Source organism: Netta rufina (assembly GCF_964035555.1).
Source record: "Netta rufina genome assembly, chromosome: 5".
Lineage (NCBI taxonomy): Eukaryota > Metazoa > Chordata > Aves > Anseriformes > Anatidae > Netta > Netta rufina.
In genome coordinates, this window is record NC_140128.1 from 39,863,758 (window position 1) to 39,883,403 (window position 19,646).

General features: G+C 55.3%; 1 protein-coding gene across 2 annotated transcripts in view; it reads left to right on the forward strand.

The window, feature by feature from the left end:
• Window positions 1-1,777: 1,777 nt before the first annotated feature.
• The window catches only part of LTBP2 (latent transforming growth factor beta binding protein 2), a 56,635-nt gene continuing 38,766 nt past the window's right edge, over window positions 1,778-19,646 (forward strand). For both annotated transcript variants that reach the window (XM_084288193.1, XM_084288194.1), the window contains exons 1-3: window positions 1,778-2,407; window positions 7,573-7,643; window positions 11,819-12,056. In XM_084288193.1, the coding sequence (XP_084144319.1) occupies window positions 1,971-2,407; window positions 7,573-7,643; window positions 11,819-12,056 (746 nt within the window). In that variant the 5' untranslated portion in view covers window positions 1,778-1,970. The remainder of the gene's footprint in view (window positions 2,408-7,572; window positions 7,644-11,818; window positions 12,057-19,646) is intronic.

Below are 19,646 nucleotides of genomic sequence, written 5' to 3' on the forward strand. Positions count from 1 at the left end.
CATTCTTTCCACTGCTGCATAAGAAAGTAATTAGGTGAGGATGGAAAGGACATTCTTCTTCCTCAGAACAAAGAACTGAGCACTGGCTGTTATCGGGCACTGCTCGAGGGGTCCAGGGGCTCTGTGAGCTTCTGCCCAAGCGGGCGGAGAGCTGGCCGCGTCCCGGCGAGCACGGAGGTGCCTGCTGCTCCTTGCTTTGATGCTGTTGCCAGCTGCTGTCACCGAGGCTGAAGCCCAAACCCACTCAGCCCCTCTGCTCCTGTGGCACTTGCTCACCTCCAGGTGGGGGCTGGAGGCTCAGGCAGCGGGAAGAGGGGAGCTGGAGCAACTGGTTTCAAACTGGGAGTGCTACTGATGGAGTGGGAGAGGGGACAGGGCAACTGGGTCCTGCTGGAGGGGAGGAGAGGACAGGACAGGACAGGACAGGACAGGAGAATCAGCTGGTTCTTCAAGGGGCTAGGGGAGCAGCAGGTGCAGGAGGTGAGCCTGGGCTCTATTGCAGCCCCCTGTAACAGAGCAGACAAGGGAGATCAGATAAAGTCTGGTTCCAAGAGCCCCTGCCCTGCAGGCAGACGTGAGGGTAAAGGATTGCTCTGTACATGCCCCATCTCTCGCAGACATCCAGTAGCTGCTCTCAGGTAGGGATGCTGAGATGCACCTTTCATCTGCCCGACCCTGATATAACAAACCCGAGCTGATGAGCATTGCAGGACACCTCTTTTTACAAGACACACTGCAGGGACACACACCGCTGGGTATCTCCCCGCCTTGAGTGCCCGCAGCGCACTGCTTTGCTCTCCTCATGTGCAAAGATGCAGAGAGAAGTTTTTAGCCACCCACCGAGCTCACAGCCACCACTGCGGGCCAGAGGGAGCCCACCCCAAATACACCGTGCTGTCTGGCAGGGATGGAGCCTGTGCTGCTCCAGGAGGACTCGCTCCTGCCCAAAATGGCCAAGGGCAGTGGAGAGCAGCAGGGACGTGGCAGAGGATCAGGCTGAGCTGGCACACCTGGCTGAAAGGAGACTTTTGGCCACTTTCTCCCTCCTGCCACTCTTCCCTCGGTCCTTCTCAAGGCATTTAAGGCAGTCACTGGAAGCCAGGTGCCCGCAGGGAGGCGGATGGGAGGGATGGAGGTCTGCTCAGCTGGCGGGCTGTCTCCTGGAAGGTGCCACTGAGCTGAAGGACCTGGAGCTTCTGGGTGGGTCCTTTCCCAGCCCGGACCTACACAAGTAAGCACGAAAACCCTGAGCCGGGCTTGGGGGTGAGATTTCGGAGATCCCCGGAGCCAGCACGGGATGGCAAATAACGCTTCCACCGCATCCAGAGAGCCGTGCCTCGGCTCTCTGCTGGGAGATGCCCCCGGGAGCCTCGGGCCGGCTGCCGGTGCTGCTGCGGCTGCGGAGAGCCCCAGATTTGGGGTCGGGGGCGCGTTCCTCCGCCCGCCCCCGGTCCCGCTCGGGGCTCCCAGGCTCGCTGCGGGCGGGGAGGGGGCGGCGGGGGCTGCTCGGCCGCTGCCGGGCCGGGCTCCCCGGGCAGGCAGGGGTTAAGGCTCCTCCGTTGTAGTTTGTTTCCCTTTGCCAAAGTGGGTGTTGCTGGAATGTCTCCTCTCCTAAGGAGGGGGGCCGAGCCGTGTCCTCCGGAGGGGGGGGGGGGGGGGGGGCGATGTCAGCATCAAAAAGACACAGAAGGGGGAGGTTTCCAAAAATAAAACCCTCCATCCCCTCCAGGCTCTGCCAGTGCCAGAGGCGGGCGCGAAGGTGCTCGGAGCTGCCCGCGGAGCGCGCCGGGGGGGGGGGGAGACGACGACGAGCCGCCTTCCTCCTCCTCCTCCTCCTCCTCCTCTTCCTCCTCCTCCTCCTCCTCCTGCCGGGCCGCCCGGTGGGCAGCAGGTGCCGGCGGAGCCCGGCGGGGCGATGGGGCAGTGAGGCTCGGCTCCGCCGGGCGCACCGGAGCGCAGCCGGCGGGGCGATGCCCACCCCTCGCCGCCGGCTCTCGGCCGCCCCGCGGGCTGACAGCATGCGGGGAGCCGCGGCCAGCGTCCTGCCCCTCACCTTCGCCATCCTGCTGGGGCTCGGCGACTGCCAGCGGGACCTGGCGGCCAGGCTGGAGCCCGGCGCCTCCCGGCGAGCCGAGCCCCGGCGCTTGCGGGGCCAAGCGGCGCCCCTGGGGGCTGCGGGCACGGCGCCGGGGCTGCCCCGGCCGCAGCGAGCCCCCTCGGAGGCAGCGCCCCTGCCCGCAGCCCCCGGCCCCGGTGGCGGAGACGGGCTCGGGGCCCGGCGGGGACACGGCCACGGCCACGGGCACGGGCAGGGGCTGGCGGCCACCCGGCAGCGGCCCCGGAGCGGGCTCCGACCCCGAGCCGTGCCCCGGGCGAAGGAGCCGAGCGGCGCCGGGAGGATCGCGGGGTAAGTGCCGGCTGCCGGGACCCCCGCGGGACCCCCGGGGGCTGCCTCCCCGCCGTGCTGCGGGCTGCGGGACGCCCCCTCCGCTTTTCCCCCCGGGCTCGGTGCCCCGAGAGGGGCTGGAGGGGCTCGGCTTTCCCCGAGGGATGGAGCGAGGCCGGGCGCTGCGGCTCGTGCTGCAGGTAGCTGGCCTCTTGGCTCCTACCTCCCATAATGGGCCCCTTGTAAGCGCTCCGCACGGCAGCTTCCCATGGCTTCAGCTGGCTCGGCCGGGGGAGGCTTCCTACGAGCCGCCTGGCAGGGCTGCGTCCCGCTCCGGGCTCTGGCTGCAGCCCTGTGGAGGTGGAGAGGAGATCATATGGCAAGGCCAGCTGCTCGGCGGCCGAGGGGAGCTGCAGCGGGACGTCTGGCACGGCGCTGAGAAACCCTTTTCCCTGGGCTCCCAGCTCTGCGGTTCCCTCTGTGCTCCCCTGCAGCTGATGCCCCTCGGGATGGGTGCCCCTGCTAGATGGATCGGCCACCAGAGCCCTGGCACAGGCAGTGGGACCGACACATGTGGCAGCACGCATCCACTCCCCCCATGAGCCCTTGTGGGGGGAAGCAGAGGGCAGGCTGTGGGCTCACTGCCCTTGAACACAGCCAGAAAGGTTTTCTGTAAGGTGTGGAGGGATCTGCACTAGAATGCAAAAGGCAGCTTCATCCCTGAGGTTTCTCTCTCCTGTACTCGTCTCCCTGCGAAGTTTCAAGCCAGAGCTGTCTCCGTGTAGTTTCTGCACCCCACGTGGTTTCCTACAACTCCACAGAAGCAGTAAACACAGCCTTGCTTTTCTTCCCCATTACGTCTGATACTCAAAGTCCTTACCGCTACCAGCTAGGCAGTGGCAGGCAGGTCCCGAGCTGTTGGCTTACTGACTCCTCTAGCCTTGTTTTGCCAGCTGCCCAGAGGGACAGCACGCTGAAAACATTCCTTGGGAGACCCGGTCCTGCTCACTCAGGTTTGGGGTCCTCTGGGCTCAGGAGGATTTTAACCTTTCTGCAGCCCCGGTGTTGTCAGCCGTGCTTTAGGGTCTCGTGATAGCTCAGCTGGGGCTGGTCCCTTGAGACGAAGCCCATTTCTTCCCAGTGACCACCCTGCAGTCCCGCGGGGTCCCCAGGCTGCCCCCAGTGCCAGCAGCCAGCCCATGCTGCCACGGGGGGCGAGCTGCCCCAAGCTTCATGCTCTGTTCGGAAGAACCTCTGAGGAAGCAGTCACGGTGTGTCCATCACTGCCGCTCTGTTGGCCTGTTATCAGTGAGATGTGGCTCCCTGGGGCATGGGGTGGTGTCCTCCAGGCTCTGGGGAGCGAAGAGCTGCACCTCGGAGCCGCGCTTTGTCTGCACTCTGCCTCTGCTCTGCTCTGGAAGGTGAGGGCTGGGAGGAGTGAGCTTGCTGTGGTCCCCGAGAACTTGAACTCTGGAACATGCCTCTAATGGCTTGTCGGCAGTAGCTTTCCATCTCTTCTGGAGTCCAAATCAGCACTTTTTAAACTTCCCTGTGACCTACCGTCTTTGGCTCCTACGAGAAAGCCGAGCTAAAATCGCCGCCGGTGAGTAACCACATGGCGTTGCTCCTCATGGAAAGCTAGCTGCTGCTGCCTCCAAGCCTCTCCGTGAGACTCCCGGCCTTCCACCTCATCCATCTTCTTACGTCCCTTGCTGCACTGGACACGTTTCCATCCAGGAAACGCAGGGCCCCTAAAAAACTTCATTTTATGATGTTTCATTTTTTTGCCAGGTGGGATATTTTCTCTTCTGCTGTTTGCACTGCACTCTTGCTGCTCTCTGGTATGTCAACCTTCATTTTCCCTTCCTCAGGTGGCTTTGCAGCCTGCTCTCCACCCCAGTGCTATTCATTTATTCATGTAGTTACTTTGGCTTAAAATCCCAGCGTGGGATGCCTTTCCTGATTCCCAAGTCACAGTTTTCTGCTGGTACCTCCAGGGGCCTTGCCCAGGTCTCCACGCTTACTGTGAAAAGGCGTCATGAGGCTGAAAAAAATGGTTATTAGCATGGTATCTCCTCTGCAGAATTGGCTTCCCACTTTGTCTGACAGTAGCATGTCCCAAACTGAGTTTCTTTCTCAGGGACCGTTTGGATGTGTGCAGTACCCTGCTCACTGTGCTGCAGGTGGGACCTGCTCACACCCTCCCACGGGAGCATCCAGCCGAAAGCCTTGCCACAGCTGGCTTTTGGTGTTTTCTCCTGTTGGCTCGTTGTGAGGTGACTTCTGACGCCACAGCAAGTATCGTGGAAAATTGCCATCTTCTAACACTGAGCACGAGAAAGGATGCAAAAGGATGCTGTGAACAAATCCTCACGTGCTGCACGCCAAAACTAGAGGGAGCTGGGTGGAAGCCTCCACTTTTGCTACCTGCCTGGACAATTTTGGGGGGCATGTGATGCTTTTTGACAGGGAATCCTGGGCTAACAGGCTGGGAATCCCATATTTTCTCCTTCTCTCCCCTATTTTCTTTCTGTGTGTTGGCTAATGCACAAAATTTTTGACTAATTCCTGTTGTGGACGCTGCCTGCAGTTGTATAGTCCTGCTTCACCCAGGTTTTTGGGATATCGGCCCTCACTGCAGTGTGCACTTAGGACTGCTCAGGCACAGAGGCAGTTAATGCTGATGTGGACTTGGCAGAGCGCTTTCAGTGGCTCTTTGATGCCAGCAGCCTCTTGCTAATGTTTTTCGCTGGGTCTGCCTGCAGATATTTCATACACAGTTGGATGGAGTTCACTGTCCTGCCGTATAAAGGCAGACCTGGTGATCTAATAGTCCCCTGGCCTTCTGTGAGGATGCTGTGAATGACTCGCATGGAGCCAGCGTATCTGGCAGCGGAGCACTGCGTGAAGTCGAAGGATGATGCATGGATTACAGCTCAAATAAATGGAGAAAAAATGCTTCTGCTGAATGCTTCAGAAACAAACACTGTGTGATCGCCACCAAGGCTGTGCACATGCTTAAACTATGTGAAGCTGCGATCTTACTACTGTTTTCTGCTTTTCCTTCCCCTTAGCGCTTGTTGCAGTTGCTTGGCTCTGGTTTCAAATAACACTGTGAAATCTCGCTGCCTTTTCTTGCCCCGAGTGCTTGTGTCCCCCTTCCGTGGCGGGGACCCGCTCCTGACGGCATGCTCTGGCTGCTGCAGCAGAGCAGGTGGTAAAGACTTGGCTACAGCCGCTCCTTTGCCAGGCTGTGGGTTATGCTGGTGCATCCAGCACCATGAATAGCACTGCTTGATGGGGAGGAAGCTTCACGGCACTGAACTGGGCTGGGAAGTATTCTGGAGGGTGCCTGTGAACCCTGCAGCAGTCCGATGTTGCAGACAAACACGTACCAGCACCTGGGAACATCTCCAGCTGTGTCACCCCCCAGTGCCCTTCTGCTGCCTGCTCTCCTCTGCCTGCTGCCTTGCCTCCAGTTAGCAGGGCAGCACGGCAAGCAGGAGGCAGGCTGAGTGCTCCAAAGCTGGGAGCATGGCCTTGGCTCATGTCGGTGCTAGCTCTGCCAGGGGCTCGGTGCCTCACGGCTCCCCTCGCCAGGAGGCTATGCCAGCTCCTTCACATCCCTTGGGAGCCGCTGTCCTCTGGGCAATGCCCATCGGCTGCCTGGGTACAGTGACACCAGACTGCAGGGCCCCTGCCACTGGTTTTGCCATCCCGGAGCAGCCCCATGTGCCCAGGGGTGGCTCACAGCCTTGCCCCAGTGTTGATAGTGAACATGCCGTGCTCCTCGGACCTCCAGGTGTGAGCAGATGCAAGAATTAATTTGACTTGTTTGCAGGAAGCCACAGCGAGGGAATTTAAGTGCTTTCTCCCTGTAAAACCTACCTGGGTTAACAAAATGTTGGTCCTGAAGGGCTGGATAATGCTTTACAAATGATGTGGCTTCTCAAACCACTTCCCCTTCCTACGTGTGGTGACTGTGTCTCTACTGGCAGCTTCCAGGGCAATCCTAGCATGCCTGCTGCCCACCCCCTTTGCTCTCCTGAAACCTGAGCCCCACACCTTGAACTCTGGCACCTCTGGCACCGCCATCTCATGCCGTGGGAATGCAGGAGCCCTGAGGATGCTGGTTCGGAGCAGGATCATCTTCTGACCCTGTTGTGTTCATGTAAAAGTCAATCCAGAAGACAAATGTACAAGTTTCCATGGTTCCTGTAAATTCTGTCAGCAGCTCCAACTGCCTTGTCCAGCGTTAGAAATAAACCACACTCCCGACTTGGTTTCCAGAGGCTTTCCAGAGCCGTCAGGCTGCCTATTTCTGACTTTGTATCATTTGACAGCTGTGCTCTCCCCTCTACCTAGATACACAAAAGTTACGCATTCCCTAAACTTTCCCTCCACGGTGAGTAAATGCTCTTGGAGAACAACGTGCGGCTTGTTATCCCTCCTCCTTATCGATGTGTCAATAGGCGAGGTGGCCAGAGGAAGCAGGGCTGCCTGCCTGCTTTGGCTTTGCAGGGCGCAGCGATGTCCCCGCCAGCCATCTGCGGCTGGTGATTGCCACCTGAAAGTGCTGGTGGGGAGGATGCTGTCCATGTGAGGGCAGTCCAAGCGACCTTGCGTCAAAGTGCTGGAATTAACAGCCGTGGAAACGAGCTGAGCCTGCTGGAACGAGCGTCAGCACAAGGTGCTTAGCTCCAGAGGGCTGGCAGGCCGCAGGCAGACAGCAATGGCAGGACATGGCTGCTGGCGCGTCAGGCAGGGGAGGCCACGTTGTCTTCAGCTGCAGCCGCCTGGGATGTGTCCATGGGTGAAATGCTGTGGCCAGAGTGGGAACGAGGCCTGATTTACACCCCAGTGCCATGGAGAAAATACAGTGCCATGAGGTCTGTAAAGATGGCAGGCCTCTGGCCTGCCACTGCCCTCAGGAGGAACGTGGCTCCTCAGCGCCGTGCCGGCTCGGCACACACTGCCGCATTCACGCCGTCCCGGGGGGGTTCTCTTCCAGGCACTTGAACAACTCAGCCCTTGTCCGATGGGTTTTGATCTCAGCTGCTGGTCCATCTGGAAGGAAATATCAGATGCTGCAGGAAATAATTTTGCGGGTGACTCAGAGGTGCTGGCTGCAGAGACCTCGGCTCCCCCTGCTCCTCCTCATCGCGCTCTTTTGTCTCTTTGCTCAGGCCCAATGTCTGCGGGAGGCAGTGCTGCTCGGGATGGACCGTGGCTCCTGGCACGAACCGCTGCATCAAACGTGAGTAGGGACACCACTGCTTGCATGTCCCAAAAGCATCGGGACCCTGCAGGTGGACCCCATGCTGGGCAGGGCAGGGAATGGACTCAATCCCCACACCGGGGGCAGCACGAGGGCATTCCCTGAGCATCTGGCTTCACTCGAGTGGCAGCAGCTGCCCAGATGTTTGGCTGGAAGGAGCTCGGCGTTGTTTGCCGCGGGGTCTCGCAGCGCTTGGGCTGCGCCGGGATAATTGCATTAGCAATCGCCGTTCGGGAGCGAGGGGCCAAGGGCTGACTCACCTCCTTTCTCGCTTTCTTCCCCCCTCTCGTCCACAGAAGCCAAACGGTAGAGAGCGTGCTGTGCTGCCAGACAGTGTCTGTAAACAGAGCGGGAGGCCAGCAATGGCAGCATCTTTCTCTCATTAGGGGTTTTTGTAGGAGCCGTGGATCTGGGCTCGCAGCCATGCAGGCTGTTGAGCGCCTGCTCAGGTGCCGCTGTTCCTGAGGATTAATTAAAAGGACACCATCAACACGATCGGGCCTGACAGTGTCACCCCAACAGGGGATGGGAAATCTCAGGCAGGACTTGGATGGAGAGCGGTGGTGTGTAAACATCGCCGAGTTCCCAGCTACCTCCCCCTGTGGGCTTTTCTGCTGGAGCTCAAGCTGCTGGGGACACTTGGCTCTGTTTAAAGCTGCCAGTGCAAGCTGGATGGCCCATTCGGGTTAATTTCTGTGCTGCAATGTTGTTTATATTCTGATCCCATGCTCTTTGATATGGGGTATATCAGGGAAGTTAGCAGGGTGGAAGCGCAGCCGGAGGAACCTGTGGTGAAGCAGGGAAGAAGCTGGCAGTCAGCTCATGGGCAGGGCCTGGGTTTTGGTCCGTCCGAGCCTGGGTACAGGAGGAGAGTGGGCCAAATGCTGGCTTTAATCTAATCGCCATTGCCTACCACGCACAGTGACATCTTCCTTCTCCAGGGACACTTTTTTCCAGGGACTTTCCTCTTGCAAAACCCTCCACACATGGCTGAACTCAAGCCTTGGGCAGATTTCTCCAGCCTTTTTTTTTTTTTTCCTTAAGCTTCTAGGGCTGAAGGGCAGTGAGGACTTGGGTTTTTTTTCAGAGGGTCAATGACTGGGAAGATAAAAAAAGAGAACTGTCTCACTTGGGGACACTGGTGGGGTGAAAGCAAGCTAACAGAGTTAAGGAGGACAATCTCATAGATAATTTAGCTGTTCCCTATCACCTCATCATTCCCTGCTCAGACAGATTCCTTGCCCTTGACAGATTCCTTCCCCTGAGCAGAAGGGGAATCCTGCTCAGCCTCCCAATATTAGCCTGTCTATCTCCACCCTCATCAGCAGTATGTGTCATGGTTCTCTGCTGCTTCCCAGGATGGCAGCCTAGTAATGCAGGATGAGTTTTTCTCTGCCATGGGTATTTTAAAGTTTAAAGGAAACATTTTTAAATTAGCATGTTGGGAAGGACTAAACAAATCCATGCACTTTCTAATCTCGTACAGATGGGCTTGTGGTTAAGATGCTCGATGAAGGCGCAGGGATCCCAGGGTCTGTCGCTGGCTCTGCCTTGGTCTCACAGTGTGTCTTCAGACAGCTGCATTAGCACCTGGGGCTTCTCTGCATCTGCAAAGCAGAGATGATATTCACATGCCCTCTCCTTCTGTCTGTCCTCTGTGCAGTGACTGTAAGTTTTTTTTTAGTACAGGCTGTTTTTCACTGAAGTTATGTTTTCAATCTCTTATTCATACATTGCCATTGATCTACCTGCCTGTCAGCATGCACAAATCTCTCACTTGTCTTAAGTTGTCCTTCCCTTCTGGGTTTGCTGACACGTCAGAGCTTTAGGTTAGAACTGAGGTTACATATATTGAGTTGCATCAATAAGCAAGCTTTTCCATGAAAAAGTAGACTAAACCTCCCCAGTGGTACAAGTCCTTCAGCACCTTCCCAGTTTTCCTGTGGCTGATGGACAGGTTCTCCCACAGTTAAATGGGATTGAGCATGAGAGCAGCTCAGAGAGCCTACAGTGAAGATCTGCACCACTGCCCTAGACCTCGAGCAACATCATTGCTCAGTCCTGGGCCAGGTGTGTGTGCAAGGCGGTGGGAGGTTGGACTCCGTGTACTATCCTGCTGCCTTGCCTAGCTGGGTGGCTAGAGCCACACCACACTTATCCCTGCAGCATCCTCCCAATCTTATCCTTTTATACAGAGTTTTGAGATACCTGTTTTCATTTTCCTTAAAGCCCTGCCTTCAGGAGCAGGTGCTTACAATGAGAAGAAAAGAGGGGATTTCATCTCACCAGAAAGTGTTCATAACCCTGCAGCTGGGGAGGGACATCTCTGAGCAACCCCTAGGCTCAGAAGCCAGAAAGCAAAGAGAAAGACTCCAAATATATATACACATGTATATTTAACTGTTTTGTTTCTTCTGACAATTTTATGGTTTTGGGGGTCTGACTCATGATTTTCACATTTGGAATTGGAAGGGCTCTGACCTTCCTGCCTTGCACATCTAGACTGAGTGAAGACCAGCGACCTTTGAAAGCTCTTTCAAGTCATTTCTGAGTCTCCAAAAGAAACAGGGAAGTGGATTAATCCTAGAGCTGGAGTATTTCAGCTAGGGCCGCTCCCCGCCCATCCTGCATGAAGGCTGATCCCATTCCATTCTTTCTCTTTTTTATATTGGCTGCCTCAGGGACTTCCAGAGTGCCTGGTGGCTTGTTGCTGCCAAGGGACAGAGCCTACATCCCATGCCACCGTTACAGCTGTGCATGGGAGACATCGTGAGGGCTGCTGTGGCTTGGATCTGGAGCTGCTGCTCCGGTGGGTCCCTGCTCTGCAGGATTTCAGCTCTCCAAGCGGCTGTTGGGCACGGCAGGCTTTCTGGGGTGGTGCAGCTTGCTGAGATAGGCGTTTGTTGGGAGATAATGGTATGGACTGGCAGCCCATTTAAATCACAGCTGAGCTGTTATAAATGACCTCAAATTTTGGACTGACAGGCTTCCCCGAGACAGCTCATTCCTGCTTGACTAGGACTCTGTCCATGTTCCAGAGTCTGCAGCAGAGGCTGATTTATTTTACTGAGGGATTTCATCAAAAGCTCTGGCTTTAGCCTATACAGTGCTCCATGGCTTGGGTTCTCCCTTTTCCCTTGATCTGTCTCTCTTCCTGAGCTTTAACACGGTAAAATAAAGGTCAAATGAAGTGTTCCAGCCAATGTAACGCTGATGCAATTAGGAAAAGCTGATGGCAGACCAGTTTTGGGGTCAGGGAACGGTCCGTGCTGTAGTGAAAGGACCCTGGAGTCTGCACGGGGACTTCCCTTGCTTGGTGCCAGTGGGGTGATGTGGGTATGGCACACAGGGCTAGAGCTCTCTGTGTGTCTGTTGTCCAGAAAAGCAGCATGTCTGACAGACCTGCTTGGATCCCCCAGCGATGGATGCAGTGTGAGAACATAACCAGGAAGGGAGAGAGGTGCTCGTGGAGCCTTGGCAGCTGTGTGTGGAGGTGCTGGGACATCAAACTGGCTCCTGCGGCCACCCAGGGCACTCCTGGGGAATGGGCCTGGAGCAGAAGTGGTAGCTGCACACTGCAGCTCATCCACAGGCTTTCCACGTGGCTGGAGGTTAACGTTTGCCTTGCATTGTCTGGTGATGTTTCATGGCCTCCTGCCAGGCAGCACTTACCTTCCTCTCTTCTTTGAAGGAAGACATCGGTTTTCGGTGTCTCCTCAATTATGCTTGCTCAGAACATCTAGCCTGGTCCTACCCGAGTGAGCTGTGCTTCCCTGGCTCTCACTGACTGGGTTATAAACCCAATTTGGCATCTGTTAACTTGGGAAGTGTCAGGGTCCAGCATATAATTAACAGCACTTTCCTCCCGGGGCGCAAACTGAAGCTGATGTGCTGTAATTAGGAACACACGCGGGCTTGGAGAGTGGTTTGGGCATGAAGTTAATGAACTGGAAGTCCCTGTAACTGCGGAGGAATTTGGGCATGGTGACTCCAAAATCGGCTGTGGGGGGGAGACCTGGAAAGGGGGAGAGGCAGGAGGACCGTGCAAGTCAGACCGCAGAACGGAATAAAGCAGAAAGGTAGCACACAAACCTCTCTACCCTTTGCTGCCGGGACTCTCATGTCCTGCTATCTGCCTCCCTGTGTCTCCCCAGCTGTCTGCGACCCACCGTGCCAGAACAAGGGCTCCTGTAGCCGGCCCCAGGTCTGTACGTGCCGCTCGGGCTTCCAGGGCTCCAGATGTGAAGAAGTCGTCCCCGAGCAAGAGTACCACCCGCCCGGCATCGCCCTCCACCCCCCCGCCAGCTCCCTGCGGAGGAGGACCGGCACGGCCGAGAGGGACGCGTCCCCGCGAGGGGCTCAGGCGCCCGTCCCACGGCATGCACCCACCGGGTAAGTCTGCTCCAGGGTTCCCAGTTTGTCCCCAGCACACTGTCCGGGTCCCCAGGCACAGGCAGGGATGGGATGTGGTCCCACAGGGGAGGAGCTGTTTGCCCCTGTCCTTCGAGCAGCTTTGGGGGCAGCAAGGTGGGCCGAGGAGTGGGGTGAAAACTCTTTCCGAAGAGGATGTGTCCAGGGCACCATGTGCAGGTGGCACCAGGGGGAAGGCACACAGACCTGAGGTGTGCTGTTAAATGCGGGTTTGAGCCAAATGATGATAAGTGCAGTGCTTCTGAGGTGTCTCCCCTCAGACTCCAGCCGTTACTGAGCTGGGTGTTCCCTGCTTTTGTGCCATCCTGTGGGTCACTCCGCAGGCTGGTGTGGAAGCAAAGGTGCAGCTGTTGGTGTTCAGAGGGGTTTGTTCAAGAGAGGCCCTGCAAGAAGCTTGTTGAGCTCAGGATGATAACTGTGGCACTGTCTGTTTCTTTTGTGTGAAGAAAAGCTTATGGCTTCAGCCTGGCTGCTGTGAGTCGGTTCTGAGGTGCTCTCGTTCTCTTCCACATTTTGTGTTTTGTGAAGTCCCTCTGGAGATGAGGGGTAGCCACCACGGCTGAGAATTTGCACATGGCTTCCAGCAGAAGTCTCTCAGTAACAGTGAAGAAGCCATTGCAGCAAATTATGTGCCCTGGAGGTGCCAGATGATGGGGTTATTTCAGTTTCTCCTTTTCCTCTGTGAGCTGTTTTGACTTTCTCTATCAGCACTACTTGGAGCTGCCTGGGGAATGGGCAATTCGGGCTTCGGTTTTCTGCATTTTTGCAGTTGATTTTAAAGTGCTCTTTGCATTCAGTAGCTGTTGTGGTTTTGTCTCTTCTGAAGCAGAGGCAATGTATGGGCTGGAGACATTTCTGGACACACACTCTTTGACATCTACAATTTTGGAGGGGCTCAAATGGCTGAAAAGGGATGACTGACACGAGGCAGTTCACTGAAGCCAGCATATCTCGGTGCCCCAATGAAAGGCTAGCTAATGAGAGCCAGATTCAGCAAGGCTGAGGTGATACTCATGGGGAGAGGTGGCCAAGACCATGTCGTTGCTGCTGGGGAGAGGCTGGGTGCACAAGTGAGCAGGCAGCCTCAGCACATGCCCGCGATCCCACTGGCTCCTGACGAGCTTCCCCACGGCAGTGACCTCCTCCCACCCCTCTGTGTGCAAGGACGGGAGGGGAGGGAGAGTGGTGCCCCTGCAGATACGCCACCTGTTTGAGGCTTTCCCAGTTAGGAACATGACCTCAGGCTCCGTGCGGAGGACACGGGACTGTGCAGGCACCGACAGAGCGGTGCTGTCCAGACAGACACAGCGCCTAGCGAGTGCTGGGCTGGGAGTGCTGAATGCCCAGCTGCCTGCTCTACCTTAAATCCCTTGGCACAGTCCCAAGGAAATAGGATGCCGTTAAGGACCGTGCCATGCCTTTCCTCCTTCGTTCCCCACAGGACATCACCCCATCCCTCACTTCAATGAGAGCGTTGGATGTTCGTCCTTGGCTGTGCTGTGCGGGCTGGTGGGGGGCTGCCTGCACCCTGGCACTGGTCCCCGTCTGTGCTCCTCCCTTCAGCCCCTGGGCTTTTTCTCATACAATCCAGCCGCTTAGGTTTTGTCCATGGACAATGTAGCATATGGCATACAACTGGCATGGCTGAAAAGTCTCGCAGCTATTTGATGGGTTCTTTCCCAGCTATTTTGGAGTGTCCCCTTTGGCCAGCTAGCCATGGAGCACTGTAAGAGGGAGTTCCCCCTGCAGGCTGTGCTGCCCGAAAGTCCACAGCCAAAGGTGCACTTCTGCTGACATTGCACCCAGCTGTGCTCTCCCACTGCTTCCTCTGCACTGCCATTGCTGTCATCTGGCCCCTGGGAGCTGGCTCTGCTCTATAAGCCAGCAAACACTAACACAGCAGATTTAAGGATGATTTTCTGCCCCTGCAGTGGGGTAATTCAAAGCACAAAGGCCAGAAGGGTTGCAAAGCCAGCAGTGAGGGGAAGGAATGGGGTGGACTTCCCTTTTGGGGTAAGCCACTTACTAGAATGGACATTTGTCTCATGAAACTGTGCTCTCAGACCAGTCTGAACTTGGAGCCTTGTTCTTGCAGTTGCAACTTCATCCGTCTTTGTGCTGCCACTGAAGTGCTTTCTGTGCTTCTCCATCAGGCTTTCTGCATACAAGTGGCCTGTAGCAACAAAGGCAAGAGGCATATTGGCCTTCCCACAACTGGGTAGGTCTTGCTCGGAATTACAAGTACAAGGATTGCTTCTTAGGTGCTGGCAACACAGGCTCACCTTCACTGGGGTTCAATTCACTTTGAGAGGAGCAGCTTAGGTAGACTTTCCAGTCCTCAGTCTCCTCCTGGGTAAAGAAGAGTCATGCTGGTGGCACACTGACCTCTTGTAGTGAGCCCACTGTGGTCCCACAGCACCTGCCTTGCTCATCTGATTTGCTTATAAGTATAGAAGAAGCTGTAGGGGGTGAGGGCACTGGTGGTTCCAGGTCACAGTTGTTGTGAGGTGGCTTTGAGATCCAGGACAAACAATCAGTCCCCAATCTCCCTGCACATTCTCATTGCTAACAAGGAGGAATTGCGCAAGGGTAGGAGCTCATAGACCTCCAAGCCACATCGTGCTGTGCCAAGACAGGAAATCAATCCTCACGTGAGTGAATGTGCTGTCTGTTTTTGTTTGTTTGTGTATATGTTGGCTCTATATGTGTTTGTTTGTACTGAGGTGGTAATCAGAAGCTGTGAAGTCATGTACTGGAACAATGCTGTAGTAGATGCTGCACAAACACGCAGCAAAAAACACGAATCCTCCCCAGAGACCTGCTCTCTGAGCAGAGATGGGGCTGATTCTGCTTCCAATGTATTCTGAAGGGAGCCTGCAGACAGAGATAGAAGAGCAACATCAGGGGTTATTCAGAAAATTTCTGGACCAAAATATTCCCCACTTCCCTGAGAGGTGGGGCTGGCTTAAAATGGTTTCTTAACCTCAGCTGGTCAGACTTGCCAGCGATTTAAATTTAAAATTGCTACTGAGATGCTGAGGAAAAATGATGAAATCTGTCTGCCTGGCGGAGTCCGTGGGATTCGGTGTGGTGCCTTGTCCTCCTGTCTTGTGAGCTCTTGTACTGGGCACATGAGCTGGGAGTGCCCTGTTCCTGTGTTGTATCGCAGGATATCCCACCTTTGGCACTGGGCAGCTTTTCGTGGAGTGCAGGAAACCAGCTACGTGTGCTAGGTGCTGCAGTGAGATAGAGCCTGTGCCAGAGCTGCCTGCTGTGCCCTGGCCTCGGGCAGTCCTGCCAGGGGAGGCTCTCAGCAGTGGTTCCTTCAAGATGAGGAGCTTCAGCTGGCACCAGCCTTCTCCTGGCTCAGCACCTGCTGAGAAGGCACGGCTCGGAGATGGGCATCTCTGGGATCGCTTTGGTGGCTCTGGAGCTGGTGATGCTCAAGCTTTTGCTCCTTACAGCACAGGCTGGGAGATGAGTGTGACTCCCCAGGTCCCTTGATGGCGAGGAGGAGGTTTGGAGCCGGGCGGCTGAGGGAGTGTGGGGACCTGCCACAAGCCAGGAGGCCCCGGCCCCAGCTGTTTGGAGCAGGGAGTGCTCCAGAGAGCAAAATCCTGGGGGTGTTAGAGGCCCTCCCAGCACGGGCTAGCAGCAAATCCTCCCTCGCCTTGATCTCAGCCTGAATCTCTGCCCGGGGAAGCAAAGCCCCGCCGGATGATTGCGCGGGTGGAGCTGCACCTCAGCCCAGAAGCCGAGCTAAATGGAAACAGCTTTGTTTTCCTAAGGCTGGAGTATCGGAAGAATTCCTGTTTGTTTAGCACGGGGTGGAGAGGGCTCGTGCCCCTGTCCCTCTGGCTGGACGCCTGCCTGCTCTGTGGCCACCTGTCCCTGTGGCCAGCAGGCCGTGGGGAGGGACCTGCCACTGTCACCCAAAGGTCCCTCCTGGGGGAGCGGAGTGCCGGGTGCCCGGGTGCTGGGCCCGTACCCACCTCTGCCCCCGAGACCGTGCTGCCCAGGCAGGATGCGTGCACTGGGGTAGGGAAGCAAGGCCTTCCTCCCCCCCAAAAAAAAACAGAAGATGTGACCGGGACCTGCAAAGCATTTTCGCAGCAAGCCGGGCAAGGGGAAAGGAAATAGCTGTGGTACAAGGTGCTGAGACACGGCGCAGACGGCTCAGTACAGCTAAGCCCTGGAGAGCAGGGAGCTTCCTCCGGGAGGGCTCTGTTTGGGCAGGGCAGTTGCTAGGAGGTGCCGGCTGGTTTTGGGGTGGAAAAGGAAGAAGGCTGAGTCGGGACATGCCCTCCCCGAGTCCTGGTCTCCGAGCCTGCTCTCCAGCACCCAGGAGGAGACATCTCCTCCCTTCCTGATGCGAGGAAGGGCTGCTTGCAGGCCCGGAGGAGCTGTGGCAAGCGCTCCTGGCCTGGCGAGGCTGGGGGAGCCTCGTGCCAGCAGGGAGGCCCTGCCAAAGTCTCGCTCCTCTCTCCGGGAAGCTAATGATGAGAACAGCAGGGAGCAGGCAGGAGGCAGGCTCTTGGGTGTGCAGCAGAGGTTACTGGATGGAAAAAGTATATTTCCCCCCTTCTGAAAACCAGCTGAAGTAACTCGTCACGGTTAGAGAGCAGCTCCTGGTCTGGTGGCAAATGCCTCGCATGCTCATTTCTGAGGAGAGTGGCATCCGTGGCATACCACAGATGGATGTAAAGCTCTCCAGCCTGGGATGGCTGCTTGAAACATGACATTGAGAGCTGTGGCTTGGCTAAACCAGCTGGATTAGCTTGTCGTTGAGGGCTAGCAGATAAAATGAGAAATCAGGGCAGTATCATCTGATTTTTGAGGATGCTGCTCCAAACAGAGCAGTCTTCATTGTTAAGGCAGTATCTGCAGCCTCCTGTCTTGCCAGCTTTGAACTTCCCATGGTTATGAGGAAACTGGAGCTTCCTTGCTGCCTTACCTGTGCTGCTGTGGAGTGTCCAGGACAATTTGTCCCCTGCAGTGACACAGAGGGTGTTAGGAGGAGGTTGGTACCAGCCACCCACCTACTGAACAGGCTCCTGGTCTTCTGCTCATTTATGACTATCATTCAGTTTATACTTATGAGGGTTACAACTTATTAATACCCAATTAACTACAGGAAATAAAAGCCATCCTGGTGGAGAAGTCCCTCTGTGCAAGCGCACTCCTCTTGTGGGGGCTGTTTCCTCCTTTGCTTGGGATGAGACCAGCTCAGGAGATGACTTTGAATTCCTGGGGTAAAATGCTGGTGCCAACCTTGCCTTCCCCTCTGCGGCGTGTTTATGCTTGTTACTTGAATGGCAAATTTCCCTAAAGTAGATAGGCTCTAATTGCAGCCTTCTGAGGTGCTTCCCTATGGCAGTATAGTTTTCACAAGGTGGCCAAGCACTTATGTTCCTTGATCCAGAGCCGACTTTGAGTAGATATCTGAGACTTTATTAAAAAATTGAAACTGAAAAGCCAGTGCCAGTCTGTGTGAGAATATGCAAAAATGAGATTCCACTCGGGGCAATGAGAGCTCCATAAGTTCCAGGTCTCAGCCCCTCTCCTGTTTTGACACAGTTGAAAGCCCTTGGCAGGCTGTCTGGGAAGCCTAAAGGAAAAACTCAAGCTACCCAAGAGGAGTGTAAATGTAATTTTTCTTATATAAAAATACTTCTATTTTTAAATTGCAAGATACACCTTCTTGAGCCTGGCACCAGATACACTTGCTCGACTTTCTGGTGCTTTAAAGCTGTCAGCACCATTCTGTTTTATGTGTTTTATGTATTTACTTTCTAGGGGGTTGCATACACTTCAGAGCAGCGGGAGGATAGCGAGCTTTTCGGGCTCCTTTTAAGCTCCAAATATGGTCTTTATATTAGGCCTGGTTCTTCTGTACCTCCTCGTGAGCCATTCCTATAACTTAATTCAGCCTCTAGGCTTTGGGAGAAAATGTTCAAATGCACTTTTCCTTCTACCTGAAAGAAAAATGCTGCTGCTGTCAGCTTTGTCTGAGACTACATGCTAGACAGCAGCCTGCACGGCAAATGCAATGTGCATGTGATGGGTGAAGTAGTACAGAAAATCCAGTTTATAGCTGATTTTATATACTACACATCCATCACTTGGGACATTTATGACCATACAATTTATATAGCAGTTGTGTGAAAAAGAAAGATGTTTAAAAAGCACCGAGGCCACACGATCAAACACTGGAGAATTTTTCCCCGGTGCCTGCATTGGTTTGTTGTCCAGCTTTCTTTCAGCTTCCTTGTGCATACGGATTATGCTGCAGTTTCTCATACCTGGTCGTATGCTGCCCTTTTTGGTTTAAGCTGGTACTTAAGCAAAATCAAAGGGGTTCTCTTTGGTTCTGAGTGTTTTCATAAATCACCGAGTGCTGGCAGGACTCGAGGGATGGATTGAAGCTGATTTGGTACAAGGAGGGGTTGAAATGGAGATGTAGAAGTCCCCAGAAACTAAGCATTTGCAGGAACTATGAACAGATTCAGAGTGGAAAAATATTATCTGTTACAGCCGAAGGAAAAAATCCTCCATGGGAGGAAGAAATCCAGAAGAAGGAGAGGCTGAGGTTTTGCAGAGTGGGAGCAAACAGCAAATTAAGCAGCAGAGAGCAATGCAGTGTGGCTGCACATGAGGGACCAGGCGTGCTTGGGATGTTGGAGGCAGAAGACCCAATTGCATGGGCTTTTTTCCTGTGCTCCCCGGGGTCCTGCACTTAGCCAAGGTGGTTTTCATTGCCAGAAAAGATCCTGGCAAATTGGAAGGGTGGGAGCTGAGGGGAACAGTTAACAGACCCACATCTGAGCCAAAAACTGGCCTGGGAGCATGAGGAGCACGCTCAGAGCCTGAGGCTATGTGGATGGGGCAGGCAGCATGTATGATTAGATTGCCTGTGCCTCGGCAGGGTGGCCACCCTGATTTCTCAGTGACGAGGCTTGCCACAGCACCAGAGTGCCAAACTCTTCCAGGGGCGTTAGGACAGGCTGATAACAACACCGGAGCTCTGCCTTCCCTGTCCCTGTCCCTGCTGAGGGCTGGTGCCCAGGCAGTGCCTGCTCCTGGTCCCTTCCCACCGCTCACAAAGCCTGCTCCTCCCTGCTGGTCCCCGGTGTGGGAACCACCACAATAGGATAGGATAATTCAGTTGGAAGGGACCTACAAAGGACAGCAGGTCCAGCTGCCTGACCACTTCAGGGCTAACCAAAGATCGAAGCAAGTTATTGAGGGCGTTCTCTAAATGCCTCTTGAACACTGGCTTTGAGAGTGGGCAGCAAAGTGTGATATCCCAGCGTGGCTCAGTGCTGCAGGTGAGGGAATCCTGTGTGTGGCAGGGGATGGAGAGACATGGAAACCTAACTGAAAGGAGCTCATAGACCCAAAGGCCAGGGTGTCCAACCTGCATACAAGCCACTACTTTAAATCGAAACATGTCTTAGAGTGTTCCCAGGGTGAGTGGGTGTCTCCCACGGCTGTAGATGAAAAGCCTTTTTACCAGCAGAGAGGATTAAACAAGTCTCCTCTCCACCCTGT